Genomic DNA, 16831 nt, shown 5'->3' on the forward strand with positions numbered 1-16831 from the left:
TAATTTCCAAAAACAATAAAACTCGGCGTGTTTTGGAATTAAATTTTAGTTCAATTTACCTTAAACTCGAGCTTGCGGGTTCAAAGATTTAAAATAAAAATATTAGGTTCATCAAAAATTTCGAGATTGCTTGAAACCAAAATCCCTTGAGGCATATTATATTTTATAAAAAAATATTAAAAGTATTTTCCAAAAATGGTAAAACTCGGCAAGCTTTGGGTTGAGTTGAATTGCACAATTAATTGATGCTCAATTAGAACAATTTTTGAAGTCTAACTGTTTTGATATTCCGTATGTCTATAAAATTTCCTTAACCATCCAAATTAATATATCTTGTCAATGGGTCAAGAAAATATGGAAGACTTCATCGTAAACTTCGATTTAATGAAATCTAAAAGCATTTACTTAATTACAGTCTTACTATTGAAATTTCTTCAGCAGTGATGACAATTAGTTCAATTAATCCACTTTTACAATTTGGACGTATCAACAATTGAATAATCTTATATTTGGTTATCCGTTTTTTGAAATAAAATATTTCTTTGACTTTTGTCACTGATCGGCTTTAATTTTTCGAAAAAGATCGTTGAGGCCATTGACACCAAAGTTCAAAGTGGTAGCAAAGGATCACGTATAAATTTGAGACCAAATCCTTAGATATAAACTGAAAAATAAGGATCTGATTCAAGCCAAATGGTACTAACTAAGAAGATATCAGTGCCGTTTCGTTCAAAATCACGTGAGTGGTTAGGGAAACATTAAAGAATTCTATACTTCTATTGGGTCTCGATTATAAGCCCATGTTCATAAAATCAAAGTTAATATTTTTCATAAAAATAAAACGAAGTCAAATATCAATGTTTTCAAAACATTTCTACCTTTGCGTCAAGCAAAACACTTAAGGAAGTGGACAACCTGTTTCCACAAACCAGTATACCAAAATATCAGCTGGTAGGCTACTTCAGCGTTTAATATTTCTCCCTGTGTCACATATGATTTCTTCGCGGGCCGCAGGTGATTGACCCCACAGAAATGCGTTGATTTCTTTTTATTTGTTGTTCAATAATATTGATGTGCGTTTTCTTTCTTTATTTACAGTAAAAACAAACATTAATGACAACAACACTGTGAGTTATCATAATTTATGAATAAGTTAAGCAAAGTAGAAGTGGTAAAAAAGAAAGCTAAAATGATAGGGAAAAATATGTAAAAGCCGATCTTTGGTCTTTTTTGTTGATAAATTTTTTAATAATTTGGTGTTTTTTGTTGTAAGCGCATAGTTTTATTGTTGCTTTGCTATACAATTCTTTTATATTATATTTTAAAATGGAAAAGTTTTATTTTTTAAGTTTTCCTATTACCTCTACTTAATATTTGCATTTTCTTTCTACTAATATGTAAATGTTATAGATAACAGTTGCCACCTCTTTAGAAATCTTCAAAATAAACGTGGATAAAGTAAAACTACTACATATGGTTATCGAAATTAATAGACTTTAGAAAGCTTTCAATCAAAAATATGTTCGATAAGGGTTGCCACCTATACACACAAATTTAATTACAAAATTGACAAGAAAAGTAAATTATTAAAATATGGCTATCGAACTAAAAAGCCTTAAAAGAGCTTGCAATTGAAAATATTTTTGTGAAGGTTGCCATCTATTTTAATTTAGTTCACGAGAAAAGTAATAAATATATTAAATATTACAAAAAAGATAAAAGAAGATTTAAGAAAGCTTTCAAATAAATTTTTTTTGATAAGTGTTGCCAGCTAGCCGAATTATTAAAATTAGAATAATTTTAAGATTAAAAAATTATTACTTATGATAAGGATATCAAATTAAAGAGCTTCCTGAGAGCTTAAAATTGAAAATATTATTTTACAGGTTGCCATCCACTTTTATTTTATTTTGTTAAAAAAAATATAATTATTATATAAACTATTACAAATATGTATAATTACAAAGACTTAAAAAAACTTGCTATTTTAAATATTTGTAATTAGGGTTGCCACCTTTCTGAAAAAATGTGTGTCTAAAAAATAAAAATGTAAAGAATCCTTAAATCCTTCGGTGTAAACCGAAGAGGTTTAAAAAAGATAAGAGCTTAAAATGATTTCATGAGTGTTGCCACCGAAAATTCTATATCTAACAAAATTTTATAAATATGTAAAGAATCTTTAAATTAAAAAATGTACTAATATGAATAATCGCATGTATGAGACTAAAGGGGTTTTAGAAAGGTAAGCGATTAAAATGATTTTCAAGAGAGTTGCCAGCTGTGTGAGAATTGTAAGTTCCGAAAGTCTGAAATAAGTGATAAATTTTTTAATTTTTTCACATTTTTCTCATTCCCTTACAGGTCAAAACTTTTGAAAATCTTCAATTGTTAACAGCTTACTATAATATATTTTAAACTATCTAACTGGCTCTATTGATGTCTTTGCCATTCTTCAATCAGCATATTTATTAAATTACCGCTTTCATTACTGCCACAAAAGCGCTCATGAATTCTTTACTTTTCACTAACGGCAGTAGAAAGTTGTAAAATATTTCGCTGTCATCGCTTTTAACAAATTCTTTTGCAAAAACATCATGAACGTCTTCATCAAGGCATAAAGTGAATTACCACCACCATGGACGCGCATGAAGTAGAGTGCTTGAGCAGCTGAATAAATAAACCAAACGCACACTAAATGTTCCTCCGCACAATTTCCTGCGCTTAACTGTCCATCCTATCGCTTCCCTTCAGCTCCACAACTATTCACAGTTATTACTTACATACTTGTAGATGCTACAGCATCGCTTGTAAGTGGCTTGTAAGTGGAAGTGTGTCATGGCTATGCCTACACCTGCCATGGCTGTGGACTTGGCAGCAAAAACTACAACAACAGCAGCCACAATAAAAGCGCCAACAATGCTTGATTGCCTCCTCATATTTGATTTACTTTTTTCTGCTCGCACCCATTCGCTTTTTGGCGTTGCTTTCTCGCTTGCATTCGCTACCTTAGCTTCGTGCCACAAATCGCTTTATATCTTCAAATGATTTCTGGATTCTTTTCTTCGCTTTTTTCTCGCCGGTGTGTCATAAACATTTCAGCGATTCATGCATTTCATCTATCTCATCCCAATTCTTAAGCCATTCTTCAGTTTTTATGTGCTTTAGTCTGCCAGTTAGCCTGTTAGCCGGTGTGCTAGTCTTCAGTTATTCATTCATGCATTTCTGTGTCGAACAGTTAATGCGGATGTTATTAGGTTATTAGTTGCAACATTGTAGTTTTTATTATTGTTGTTTTTTTTTTGTTTGTTTGATTTACACAGACATTTACTGTTGTGCTGAGATGGCCACTATTTATTCTCTTCCTGTATCTTCACCACTATTATGCCATTTACATTGCGAAGACAGAGGAAGGTAAACTTACGTGTAACACAATTTATTTTTCAGAAGGGTTAACATATATTTATAAATGTAATTCAGTATATTTTTTTGAGGAGGGTTGCCATATATTTATAAATTTAACTCTGTAAATTTCTTAACATAAATACACTACAATATGGCTATTAAATCAAAAGTTGGAAAAGAAGCTTTTAGTTATGAAGATTTTTGAGAAGTGCTGCCACCTGTTTAAAAACTGTACGCCACAAAATGTATAAATACGTTAACTGTTATTACAACTGCACTAACTGTTTCACAACCAAATTCAAACTAAAAGAGTTTGAAAAAGCTTACAGATGAAAATAGTTTTTCACAGGGTTACCACCACTTTTGAAAATTTTAATTTTATAAATTCTCACTTAATGTTTTTAAATAAAATACAAATTTAAAGAGTTTAAAAAAGCAATTTGTTGAAAATAATTTTGTAGAGGGTTACCACCAGTTTAAAAAATTAATTTGTTAAAATTTTACCAAATTTTTTTAATCAAAATTCATGCTTATTTTTATCCAAAAACTAAAATAGTTATGAAATTATAACATAAAGGTAATTTTTGTTTAGCTTTGAAGTTGAATTTTAGAATTCAGTATAAAAACCATTTTAATAAAGTTCTGTGAAAAATATTTTTATTAAACAATGTATGCCGTTTCCGGACCTCTATATATATAGTACTATATTTAAACCTATTTTATGTCTAAAATGTGATTTCCCCATCCTTTCTGCCACTTTAATGATGAAAAAGGGGAAACCCTTAATCTCTTCTAAATTAAAACGCAAACATAAACACAAAAACCGGATGCATTTGAAATAATGTAATTGTAAATGTATAATGTTGTAAATAAATAAACATTATTATGCGCTTTATTGCCCTTATTGAAACCAGGAAGTGCTGGTTAATGTACACGCACACACTCAAGTACACTGGAGTCTGTTTATGCCGGATATGTAAGTACATTTATTTCAAAAAACATTCTCAAGGTTATAGCATTACAAAGCACTAAACTAACTGGTTAATGTGACTTCGGGGAATCGAGAGCAAACATATGTATGTGAAAATATAAAAGAAAGTGGAAAATCGTTTTATACAAACTAAAAATGATTTAATTATTATTTTTAATTAATATAGTTTTCCAAAAAAAATTTAAAAAATATGTTTGAAAATTGTTTAGAAAGTAAATAAAAAAAAATTTAAAATATATTATAAATATAAAGAGTTCGAAAAAGAATTTTAAAAAAGTTTTCAATTTATTAAAAATATATTATTATAAAGTTATAAACATTTTCAGTTTTCGAAAAAAAAAATATTTCAAAAACTTAGTTAAATGGGTAAATAGAAATAAAATATATCTTCATTTAAAATAAAAAAAAAATTATTTAAAAAAAATTCATTTTCTACGTTCTTGGGAAATAATATGCAATATATTTTCAGCTTTTGAAAATATTTTTCTCAATGACAAATCTTAATATTAACAATAATTAAGTACCTAAAAATTTATATTTAAATGAAAATTATCTTCAGTTTTCGAAAAAAATATTTCTTAAAAAATTATTTAAAATATGTACAAAGACTATTTATAAAAATTATTTTGCAAATAAAATTTAACCTCAATTAATTTAAAATATATTTTCATTTTTTGAAAACAACATTTCTTTATAAAAAATATACATATATTTTTAAGTATTTTGAAAAATTTAAATTATACATACATATAAACTATTCAAAAAAATAATTCCGCAAATAAAATTTATCTTCAATGGAAAAAAAATAAAAATAAATTAAAATATACAAAAAGAATTTGGGAAAAAAATGTATAACCACTTTATAAATATATATTTTGGAAATAAAATGTATTATGTATTTTAGAAAAAAGAACAAAAAAATACAAATAAAATATTTAGGAAAAAATACTTTTTAATTTTAAAAGAATTTCATCCTACAAAATTCTATAAAAAATTTTTAGCTTCAGCCTCAAAACAGATATTCAAAATTTTCAGTAGAAAATCCTTACATAATTTGATTAACACAACCTTCAGCCTTCAAACAATGCCTCAAAACCCTTTGTTTTCATACGAAACGCCTTCATTCCTAGGCAGGTAGAATTCTTAAAAAAGGTAACTGTTGAAGATAATCACCTTAAGGTTGCATCAGGTGTTTAAGCAAACACTACCTGCAGAGTTATACTAGAAATAGAGCAGCGTAAATTGTATAAAAGCTGCGAATGCCAGGACTTTTTTAACAAACATATTCTAGTTACTGACGAAGTCAGACCAGCAGCGAAAATAAGCGAACTCAAAACTGAAAAGTTTAAATATTTGGGAAATCAAACTCCACACTCTTTAAGTAATAATAAAAACAAAAGCAATGGCTGATAACATCGATCTCTTGGACTACGAGGAAGAGGAGCTGATCGAACCCACCATCGAATCAGCGGCCAAAACACCGAAGAAAGACGTGAAGGGCACTTATGTGTCCATACACAGCTCCGGCTTTCGTGATTTTCTCCTAAAACCGGAGATTCTACGTGCTATCGTGGACTGCGGTTTCGAGCATCCATCCGAGGTGCAACATGAATGCATACCACAAGCGGTGCTCGGCATGGATATACTGTGTCAGGCCAAGTCCGGCATGGGTAAGACCGCGGTGTTTGTGCTGGCAACGCTACAGCAGCTGGAACCCACGGAGAATGTGCCATATGTATTGGTCATGTGTCACACACGTGAGCTGGCCTTCCAGATCGGCAAAGAGTACGAACGTTTCGCCAAGTATATGACGAATGTGAAGGTCGCTGTCTATTTCGGTGGCTTGGCCATACAAAATGATGAGAAATCGCTAAAAGAAACCATGCCACACATCATCGTCGGCACACCCGGTCGCATACTGGCTTTGATACGCAACAAGAAACTGAATCTGAAGAATCTGAAACACTTCGTGCTCGACGAATGCGATCAGATGTTGGAGCATATTGATATGCGTCGCGATGTGCAGGAGATCTTCCGCGGCACGCCACACGCTAAGCAAGTGATGATGTTCTCCGCCACGCTATGTAAAGAAATACGTCCAGTATGCAAGAAATTTATGCAAGATCCCATGGAGGTCTATGTTGATGACGAGGCTAAGCTGACGCTACACGGCTTGCAACAACACTACGTGCAGCTGAAGGAGAACGAGAAGAATAAGAAACTATTCGAGCTGTTAGATGTGCTTGAATTCAATCAGGTTGTCATCTTTGTGAAATCGGTGCAACGTTGCATTGCGCTCAGTCAACTGCTGACCGAACAGAACTTTCCTGCGGTCGGCATACATCGTGGCATGACACAGGAGGAGCGTTTAAAACGTTATCAGGAGTTCAAAGATTTCCAAAAGCGTATTTTGGTCGCCACCAATCTCTTTGGACGCGGCATGGATATCGAACGTGTGAACATCGCCTTCAACTATGACATGCCGGAGAGCAGTGACACCTATTTGCATCGTGTGGCACGCGCTGGTCGCTTCGGCACCAAAGGTTTGGCCATCTCCTTCGTTTCGGATGAGGCGGATAACAAAATTTTGAGTGAAGTTCAGTCAAGATTTGATGTGCAGATCACAGAGTTGCCAGATCAAATTGAATTGTCCTCGTATATTGAGGGTCGCTAATGGCACTAATGGCATTTGGCACTATAATGCGTGTTGGCAACCCTAATATTGGCTTATGTTTAAGTAATTGATAAGGAATTGAATAAAAATTAGTTTAGCATATCAGCATCAAGCTTCTTTCTTACATGTCTCCCTCCCTAAAACAAAAAGTTTTATGACATAGTATTTCCGTCATAACTATTCCCCACTTTAAGAATTCATTCATAGTTGATGACCTCATTTATTAGCAGCTGTTGTTTGTTGTTGAGAAATTTATGTTCAATGCTTATTATAAATACTTTGACCTGAATTTATTATGAGGAATATCATCAGATGTCATACCAGGAAAGTGGCAGTGCATACTCCCATGCACTCGCGCGCAGACACCTGTTGCATTTTTAGTCTCGTCTTAACAACTCTTCATCAAGTTAATGGCTATTAAAGCAGCAATGAAGAGCAGAAAGAGAATTATTAGAAAGCTAGTTATGTTTAGAACACGCTTGGTGGTCGCTATGAGTTTTACTTTTTTTCTAAAATAATATAAGTTTATTCAAGTTTGTTGCTTAAGTCTTTCATGTAATGAGACCTGCTATTCTAAATCAAAGAATGTAGTGATGAAAGCACCATATATAACTATATAATATGTCATAAAATGCAGAAAGAGCAGAAATTTTCTAAAAGTAAAATCACCACAACAACTACAACACAAATAACAACAATAAACTTTTGAGTATATTTTAAAAGAAAATAATTTTATTATTTCTTTTTTTGTAAGAAAGAAAGTTCTTCTCTAATACTGTTTACAGTGGATAAAAGAAGTTATTAGCATATAATCTGCATACAAATTATCGCTCTACTAATCGAAGCCAGCGGGTAATATATATAATTTTCATTATTTCTTTTCGCTTTTTTTGTCAGTACAGTAATGAATTTTTGACTCCAATGCATTGAATAGAGCTACGCTGCTAGAAGTTACAGTTGCATTGAATAATATTAGAATAACTAAATTAATAATAAAGAAAAGCATCTATTTTAAGTCTGTCATTTCAAAAACCCAGTCAAAGGTTTCAACAAAAAGAATACATCGCTTACTGCTGGGCCTCACTTCTAATTGAACTGTGATGTTAGATTATATACTACCAATGGAGGATTCGAAAAGCTTTGAGAAAGGATTAAGACAGTCTTGAATTAAAAAAAAAAAAAAAATTCTTCGTCAAAAGTACACTTAACGAATCCTAAAACCATAATTTAACGCAGAGAATAGTGAAAAAATGACCCTGTCCCAATGCGCTGAAGTTTCGATTTTTGGTGTTTTTTTTTTTCAAGGCAGCCATTTTTTGAAAAATAGGTGTATACGGTCAGTTTTAAATATATTAAGATTCTATTTTTTATTTCTGTTTTATATATCATTGGGCCTTCGAATCACTGTCAACCGTACAGGCTCTCTCAAAGGAGATGGAAGCTTGAAAGATTTACTCGTAGTATCAAATCGACAATGAAAAAAAATTATATACGCTCAAATACACGTATAACAATGCCTGAAAGAGATATTTTCGATGCAATTTTTTTACTACCCAGAATAAATTGAAAAAGTTGTGGGTTTTTAGAGCCCTAAATTGGCCTAACTACTTAATAAAATATACTTAGTTGCGTGACAAGTGAAAAAAACACTAAAAAATCCTTCCGAAATTCGAATTTGGCTGAGCCGGAATTCGAATCCACGAAGCTCGCCAAAGACAGCTACGACTTGTTGCGTTCATAACACTCATAAAACAACCGTTAGCATTGAATTCAACCAATAATTTGCAGAAGCCTATTTTTAAATGGTCAAAGGTGCATACGAGGAGACCCAGTGTGATGATGTGCTTGCAGACAAAACAGTGGCAGCCAATGCAAAAACACTGTCATATATTTTCAGTTAGTAAAGCTGTCAATCGGTCACAAGACGCAGCGCAACGCAACACAACACTTTTCTGCTACAGTACAACAGTACACCCCGGAAAAGGTAGGCCACAAAGCAGTACCGCGACTTTTGCCACAACGGAGCGCACAAACGCACAAACAGGCGAATATATATACATATATATATGTTTAAAGAGTTTGCATGTATATGTCAGCTGGCTGTCAAACAACCGCCACGCACAACTGTCAAACATTTTGGACAGCGCGCTTGCGCAAATCAAGCAAAAACCTCAAGTCAACCTAGCTTACTTACTCCCAAATGTACATGTGTGTATGCGTATGTGTATATGTATAAGCAAGGCAGTAGAAGCAGCAGCAGCATCGTCATTATTGCCCACTTTTGCGAGACACGCTCCCAATGCAAAGCGCGTTCGTGTGCGCATGCGCAACGCCTTTCGTAGTGGCAAGTGTGCGAATTGCGAGTGCGCTTGCTGCTACGTGTATGCCTGTGTGTGTATGAATGTAACGAAAAAAAAAGTATGAGAATAGGTAGAAGCCGCTAGCGATGTGGCGGCCAAAAGAAGATGCACACAGCACGGCAACCGGTTCACATAACTGTTGTTTACGCTTTGGCCCGTTTTGGTCGATTATGCGCCGCGGCTCACTGACTGGCTCACCAGCTATATAGCAGCAGCAGTTTTTTGTTGTTGGCATGGCAATTGCTTTGGGACAAATTCTTTATTGTTTACTTGCCGCTATTTTAATCTGATGTTTGCTGACATAGCATTGTTGCTGCTGTTGTTGTTGTGTTTGTTATTGTTACCATTGTTATTGTTATTATTTTTGTTGTTTTTGTAATTTGTCTGCTTTCTTGTCATCTTTCTTTTGTTCGCTAGCCGTTTTCCCCCGATTTTTAGCCGCCTAACGTTACATACGAGCACAGTCGGGTCAATTCGCATGTGACTTTGAAACTATTACATTTTTTGTGTATTTATATATAACTGCGTGTGTGTATGAATAGATATGAAAATGGCAGAGTAGCTTTAATTATCTGCTTTAATAGCATTTGAAGTTTGTTGCTTAAGTCTTTCGTTTTGTTCACAATGAATGGCGGGCAATTTAGCTGTGGTATAATTTATTAGAGAAAATTTGTATATTTTATGTGAGAAAAGTATATGCACTTATAGAAATAAGCGCAATGAATGGTTTCAGCTAATGACGCTCGTTTATGGCTCACTTCACTTGTTTGCTCTTGATAGCTTTAGGCGAATGAAGAGAATGAGGTCGACAGCATAGTGCCTATATTTACGCCTTATTCAATATATTAATTTGATGAGCTAAATATCATAGAATAATAATGTATATTTATATATAAATATAACTAAACTAAAAAATATATTATTTCCTTTAAAAATTTGTACTTTTTGTACCAAACAATTTATTTCATGAAGAGAAAAAACTATAAATTCTTACAGCAAATATATGTTTAACTTAATCTGAAAACGTAACTAGCTAAAAGTATGTATCCAACACATTCAATATAAACAGCCTTGAAGTCAAATTAAGGCTACTCTATAAGGAAAAAAGAACTTGAATGAAGGTAACGATCTTAATTTTGATCAAGCAGTTTGTATGTCAGCTTTATGCTATACAGTTTCGACCTAAACAGTTTATTGGGATGTTATGCATTGTCTCGAAGCCGATTACTTTTTAGCTTTAAGGTTTTTTGATGGTAGAATTTGTTTGACGATGCTCATTTTATATGTTTAATCTCGTGTTTAGTTAGGGGCGCAGGTAAAAATCACTCTCCGGTAAGTGACTCTGAAGTTTTTTTCGAAAATATTTAGTTAAAACTCACCCTTTCGATTTTCTACCTGATCCGTTCTGAGAAGCAAAAAGGTGAGACAAAAGGTAATATCGACCTTTCATAGAATGCAGGTGATTATTATTTCAAAGTAAAATTAAAAAAAAGACACGCTCAACATGACCATCAGAAGGCCTCATCATTATATATTTTTCTTTTTTATATTCATAGAGACAATTAAATGTTTTATTGAAATAAATGAGATTTTAAATGAGACTTTAAAAAGTTTTACTGTGACAATTACTTAAGTTTTTGTTCGAAATATTTTTAAATTTGATTTTGTTTTTTTGTATTAATTTTTTATTTTCTGAACTGAGGTGATTATATTATTTACCACGCTTATTTACAAGGGGTTTTTTAAAAGGAAATATTTATATATCTTAACTATTCCACGAAGAACTTTAAAGACACTTTAGTGTGACAAATAAAGCACCTAATTATTATAAATTTTCCTTTTTTATTTTAATTAAGATAATTTAACTTTTAATTAAGACAATTGAGCTATTAGTGGAGATAATAAAAAATTTAATTTAAAAGATTACGCGATTAATTGAGATAATAAAATTGTTTAATTGAGGTTGTTTTAAATTTAATTGAGATAATTAAGTTTTTCAAGTGAGATAAATAACTTATTTATTTCGGCAATTGGGATTCTTATTAGGATAATAAATTTTCTTAATTGTGACAATAAAGGCCGGCATCAATATATATATTTATTTGTTAAAATTACTTATATATAATATAATCCTGAATAATATCACGCACATTTTAAATAATTTGAAAGTTTCGTTTGGTAAACGCTCAAACTCAAAACTTGGCAGCACTTTTTGTAATAAATAAACGTAGATTCATGAAACACAGCTCGGTAATGTCTAAAATCGAGTGCTGCAGAACAGCTGATTGTTTGCTTACACGTGTTGACGTTTTAGTTGAGGCAACTCATTTGTGCGAAATTTATAATTTTTCATTTAGTGTCATCTTCCAATAAAGAATACGAAAAATATACGAATAGTTTATTGTGCTTTAAAAAATATACAAAACAGAAAACTTGTGCAAAAATGCGTGAAAACACACCACCACGCGTTAACGACATAGAAGATGACGACGCCGAGGAAATACACTTCGATCATGACGCACCGCCAGACGATGACGAGCTCGAAATGGAAGAAATAACCATGGAAGAATTGGAAGCGCGCTATGGCTATCTCTCCGAAGAGGACGAAGATCCCGAAGGTATATCCTTTCATCCACCAGAACGTGATGATGCCATACTGACATTCATGAAACATAAAAAGGCAGTTTTCGGTTGTTCATTGCATCCCAATCGTCCGCTCGCCGCTACGGGCGGTGAAGATGATCGCGCATATGTTTGGGATATAAATACTTGTGAATTGCTGCATGAAATTACCGAACACAAAGACACCGTGACCGATGTTTACTTCAGTTATGATGGCACATATCTAGCAACGGGCGATATGGCTGGTGAATTGTTCGTACACAAATTGCAAGAAAATGAGACTGGTGTGCCGCTGACATTCCGCAAAGTGTGGGAATATTCAATGGGCGACATGACATGGATGTGTTGGCATCGCGGTGCCAATGTGCTCTTGGCAGGCAGTGAAAATGGTGAAGTTTATATATGGCGTATACCCTCAGGCGATTGTAAAATATTGCCCGGTGAGGGTGTGCGTTGTGGTGTTGGTGAATTAACTGGTGATGGTAAGAAACTCTTTGTCGGCTACACAAATGGTGTTGTGAAATTATGGGATCTGAAGAGTTGCACCGTTGTGATGGAAGTAGATGCGCAAAATCCAATGGCACAACAGTCGGTCGTTTTGTCAGTGGCGTGCGATAAGGAGTCACCATTTTACGCGTCGGGAGCATTGGACGGTGCGTGTTTGTAAAATATACAAATACTAACAAATATTTAATAATATCTATTTTCTTTGCAGGTAAAATCGTGTTCTGCACAAATAACGGTCCAGTCGGCGCGGTGGAAGCTGATGGTTCGGTGGAATGTATTGCCTTCCCGCCAAATAATGATCTTAAAGTGGTAGCTACTGGCACCTTGCAGGGACAAATCGCCATATGGGACTATACCAAATACGGCTTGCGCACATTATGCGATCATACATTTACGGAGGGTGATGAATCCGACTCATTTCAAGGTGGCATAACGAGGTATGCGTATAGTTGTTAAACAGTAAATGAATTTATAACTAATATGATTGCATTCTCTTCGCTAGACTCAAGTGGCTCAGTGACCATACGCTCATTGCCGCAACCATGCATGGTAATGTTATCGGCTTTGATGCGCGTTCTGGTGCACGTAAGTTTACACTTGAGGGTCATATGGCAGAAATCTACGAAATATCTTATAATCCACATGAAAATATATTGTTGACAGTATCTGAGGATCGCCGTGCGAAAATATTCAATATACCACAGTTGGGCGACTAGTTTCGTTGGCTAAATGTTGTTATACAACCCAGCGATAAATCGGGTGCACCAGTAATGATACATCATGTGTGTTTATGCATTGATTGTTAATAACATGCATACATATATATAGACATATAATTATAGAGTATATTTGTAAAATGTTTAAAATTTTTAGTTGAATATATAAGCTTTTTTATGAGACTATAATATATATACAAGTATATTAGCAATGTTTGTTCGAAAATAATAGAATGTAGCATTGTATTTTTTAATGAAACATTGTAAAAAATTTTTTTTACATATTTAATCAATGAAATTGTATGCCGCTAGCGTGTTAAAATGTATCCGAGTTGAAATTAAAAAATCGCATCGCTTACTATACACTTAAACAACCTCTGTGTGTATACATAGCTTAGTGTCTGTATATGCCTATTTACACTCTAGTTGGTAGATAATGTAATTTCATGTAAATGTTTGCACCGAATTTAAGTCAATCAGATATTTAATTCAAAATATTTATGAAAGTAAATTGCCAAACAAAATATATTATTGTTATTTCTTGGAATTGTTCAATGTAAAGGAAAATGGTAGTATTTTCAAGCAAAAAGAAAACCAGAATAAATGTTTCTCAGCCTCTTTCAGTTCCATTTCTTATAGCATACAAGGATATACAAAATCTGCATTTTGATTTTATTCGATCGGTTTGTATGACAACTATAAGCTATAGTGGTTCGATCTGAACAATTTGATCGGAGATTGTAGCATGGCTTTAAACAATAGTCCGTCACAAATTCCGTGTAAAGATCTTGTCAAATAAAAAAGCTTTTCATATTAGAACTTGATTTTGATCGGTCAAATTATAGGGCAGCTATATGCTATAGTAGTCTGATATACTCAATTCCGACAACGGAGCAGCTACTTGAGGAGAAAAGAACATTTGCAAAATTTCACATCGATATCTTAAAAACGATTACAGCCAAACGAACATGACTAAATCGACTTAGCTCATCCTTGACCTATTTATAAGCTTTAAGATATAGAAATTGTCACATAAAAATTCGGCTCTAGAAAGAGGATAATTTCGATTGTTGAAGCAGTCTGCTGTTAAAACAACAACAAGCAACTGCTGTGTCAACATTCAAATTTATACCAAGCCTAGGCTGCCACCTCCGCAGCAGTCATCCAACTATGTGGACAATGTTTTTTTCTGCTACAACAAGAGTTTTGAAAATTTTGTTTTGCGTTCAAAATCCAATTCTTCTTCGAAAACTCAGGTATAATAAAATAAGAATGGAGGTTATACACTCCAAAGAGCAATAAGACTACTTTCACCTGATGTTTCCAATTGGCTTTTAGCAGGGGAGCGGAGAAAAGTGTGTGTAATGATGGTTTCGGTCCAGGTCGTGTAAATTGTGGAAGGCTTTCGAAACTATGAATGAAGGAAATAGATGTAAAAGTGATTTTTTCCGGAAATATTGTTGTTGTTGTAACCACAGAAAGCATTCCCAAATAATTTTAAGAAATGCAAGCGAGTTAACAGCCCTTGGCCGAATAGAAATCGAGCTCCGTTCCGTTTTACTTAGATCCGACTGACGGCGAGACAGAATTCATTAATCTCCGACTGTGTAGTGACCGGCTGCGGATATTTTATGTTTTCTAAATTTATTTGCCTGCAAAGACCTACTTGCGCCCACTGTGCCGCTGTCTGCTGCAAGCTGGACATGGCAGCTGTAGACACGAATACAGACATGCAAAGCAGACGAATACGTCATTGAAGCACGTGCTACCATGCGACACCACACAGCGCCGCCAAACATGACAAATGGTTGAAGGTCCACGAGATACCAAATACATATGTACAAGTATAAATATATATATATGCGCAAGTCTGTGTTATATACCATAGAAACAAAAGCAAAGAAGGTAGAAAGCAAACAAAACACGGCACTTGAGAAATGTTGAATGGGCGCTGCAGGGAAAGCATTGACCGGTGGCGCATGAAAATATAAAAACACACACACATACATGAATATATAGACAGCCATATTTTTATATATTTACTTGGCCTACACTTTGATTGCCTTCCGTTTGTTGTTATTTTTGTTTATGGTGTGTAAATATAGACGTTAAAAAATTATAATGCCAACACACCCCCAAAACAGCAGGGGAGACTCAGAAACAACAACACAAATACATACAAACACACACAAGCTCATTTTCAAACATATAAAGTCAAAGCATTTTTTGCTTCGCTCAAAATCAGATTGGGGTTGTCTATGCCACCCCCGCCACCGCCACACCTCTTCAAATGTTTGTCCTAATATCAAGCGAGTGCGCACTTTTGTTTTCATCATTGCAGGGCATTTGCATCTGTGCTATTAAGTAACGTTCATTACTCTGTAGAAACCTCTGTATGTGTGTTTATATTATATACTTGTGTGTGTGTGTGTGTGTGTGCGGTCTTTTCATGATTAAAATATTTTATTTCGACACTTACTATTTCCATTTATTTAATATGTTAAATATTTTGCGACTCATTTACACTTGGTTTGTGTAGTCAAGAGCTTGGCGTTTCATGTCACGTGGTGTGTTTGTTCGTGGCATACCGACTAGTCGTGCTAAGGTTCTAAGTTCGTTGCATTATGCAATAAACTCTCTATTAAATCGCATTTCCGCAGAGGTGTAAAGAAAATTTTCGTCGTGCAACCGAAAATTTTAAAACGTGTAAATAAAACCTCACCTTCGGGAGAGCTCGCCGATATGACACTTCTACGAATTATTATTAAAAAAGGCTGATTAATGGTAAGTATGAGCGAGAAAATCAAGATTATGTCGAGTTTATGTTAGAGACAAACTCCTTCATTTTATTGTTTGGAACTATAGAAAACCGTGAGACTTGGACCGAGTTCTTACAAAAACTCTAGCTAAATACTTCGATGTTTCGAAAGTATTTTTCTATTGGAAATTTCCAATGTGCGGAAGTTAAATCTCCACGCTTCAACTATTTCTATCACCAACATACAAAAGGAATTAAGAAGATGGCCGCTTAAATGGGTAAGGCTCATCTTTCGATACCAGCGATTTTAACCGCTATCAACGCTCGGAGGTTGGTTAGGTTAGGTTAGGTTAGTTTATACTGGCCATCTGTCACGCCACACATAGAGCTACTGGTCCTTAGTAATGTCAGATGGAGGTTGAGTTTAGTTCGAGCTGTAGTACTCGTCAAACAAAATGTCAACGCTTTTTGCGAACTTTAAGAGAGATTTGTTGTCTAATTTTGTAACATCATCTAGTCCCTAGAATTATAAAGCTACTAGATTTCTAAGTCAAGTTCTAGATAAGACTGATGCCAGTAAGTTGTGACCTAAGACTAGACCAACAACCGTCCTGCAGTCTTTTTGAGACCGTGTGTGTAAGTTAGTGAATCGTTTTCGCGGAAGCGGAGCGTAAAATTCACAGATCTCAGCAAGACTTGACCTATTTAAATTGGGCGTGGCATACTTTTTGGTTATCCAAACCTCAAAGCTTTGCAATGAGCTGCATAAGGGCCTCTCTCAACAAATTACGAAAGTGGAGT

At 34.0% G+C, this 16831-nt stretch overlaps 2 protein-coding genes across 2 annotated transcripts; both read left to right on the forward strand.

The window, feature by feature from the left end:
* The first annotated feature begins 5677 nt into the window (after positions 1-5677).
* On the forward strand, positions 5678-7175 carry LOC106622107 (ATP-dependent RNA helicase WM6). Its single transcript, XM_014241185.3, has one exon. It carries the CDS (start codon positions 5796-5798, stop codon positions 7065-7067), a length of 1272 nt encoding a protein of 423 aa, XP_014096660.2. The 5' UTR covers positions 5678-5795; the 3' UTR covers positions 7068-7175.
* Positions 7176-11697: 4522 nt separating this feature from the next.
* LOC106622106 (angio-associated migratory cell protein) lies at positions 11698-13796 on the forward strand. Its single transcript, XM_014241184.3, has 3 exons — positions 11698-12702; positions 12765-12993; positions 13059-13796. The coding sequence occupies exons 1-3, from the start codon at positions 11871-11873 to the stop codon at positions 13270-13272; spliced, it is 1275 nt and encodes a 424-aa protein (XP_014096659.1). The 5' UTR covers positions 11698-11870; the 3' UTR covers positions 13273-13796.
* The last annotated feature ends 3035 nt before the right edge of the window (positions 13797-16831 follow it).

This window comes from Bactrocera oleae, chromosome 6 (genome assembly GCF_042242935.1).
Source record: "Bactrocera oleae isolate idBacOlea1 chromosome 6, idBacOlea1, whole genome shotgun sequence".
Lineage (NCBI taxonomy): Eukaryota > Metazoa > Arthropoda > Insecta > Diptera > Tephritidae > Bactrocera > Bactrocera oleae.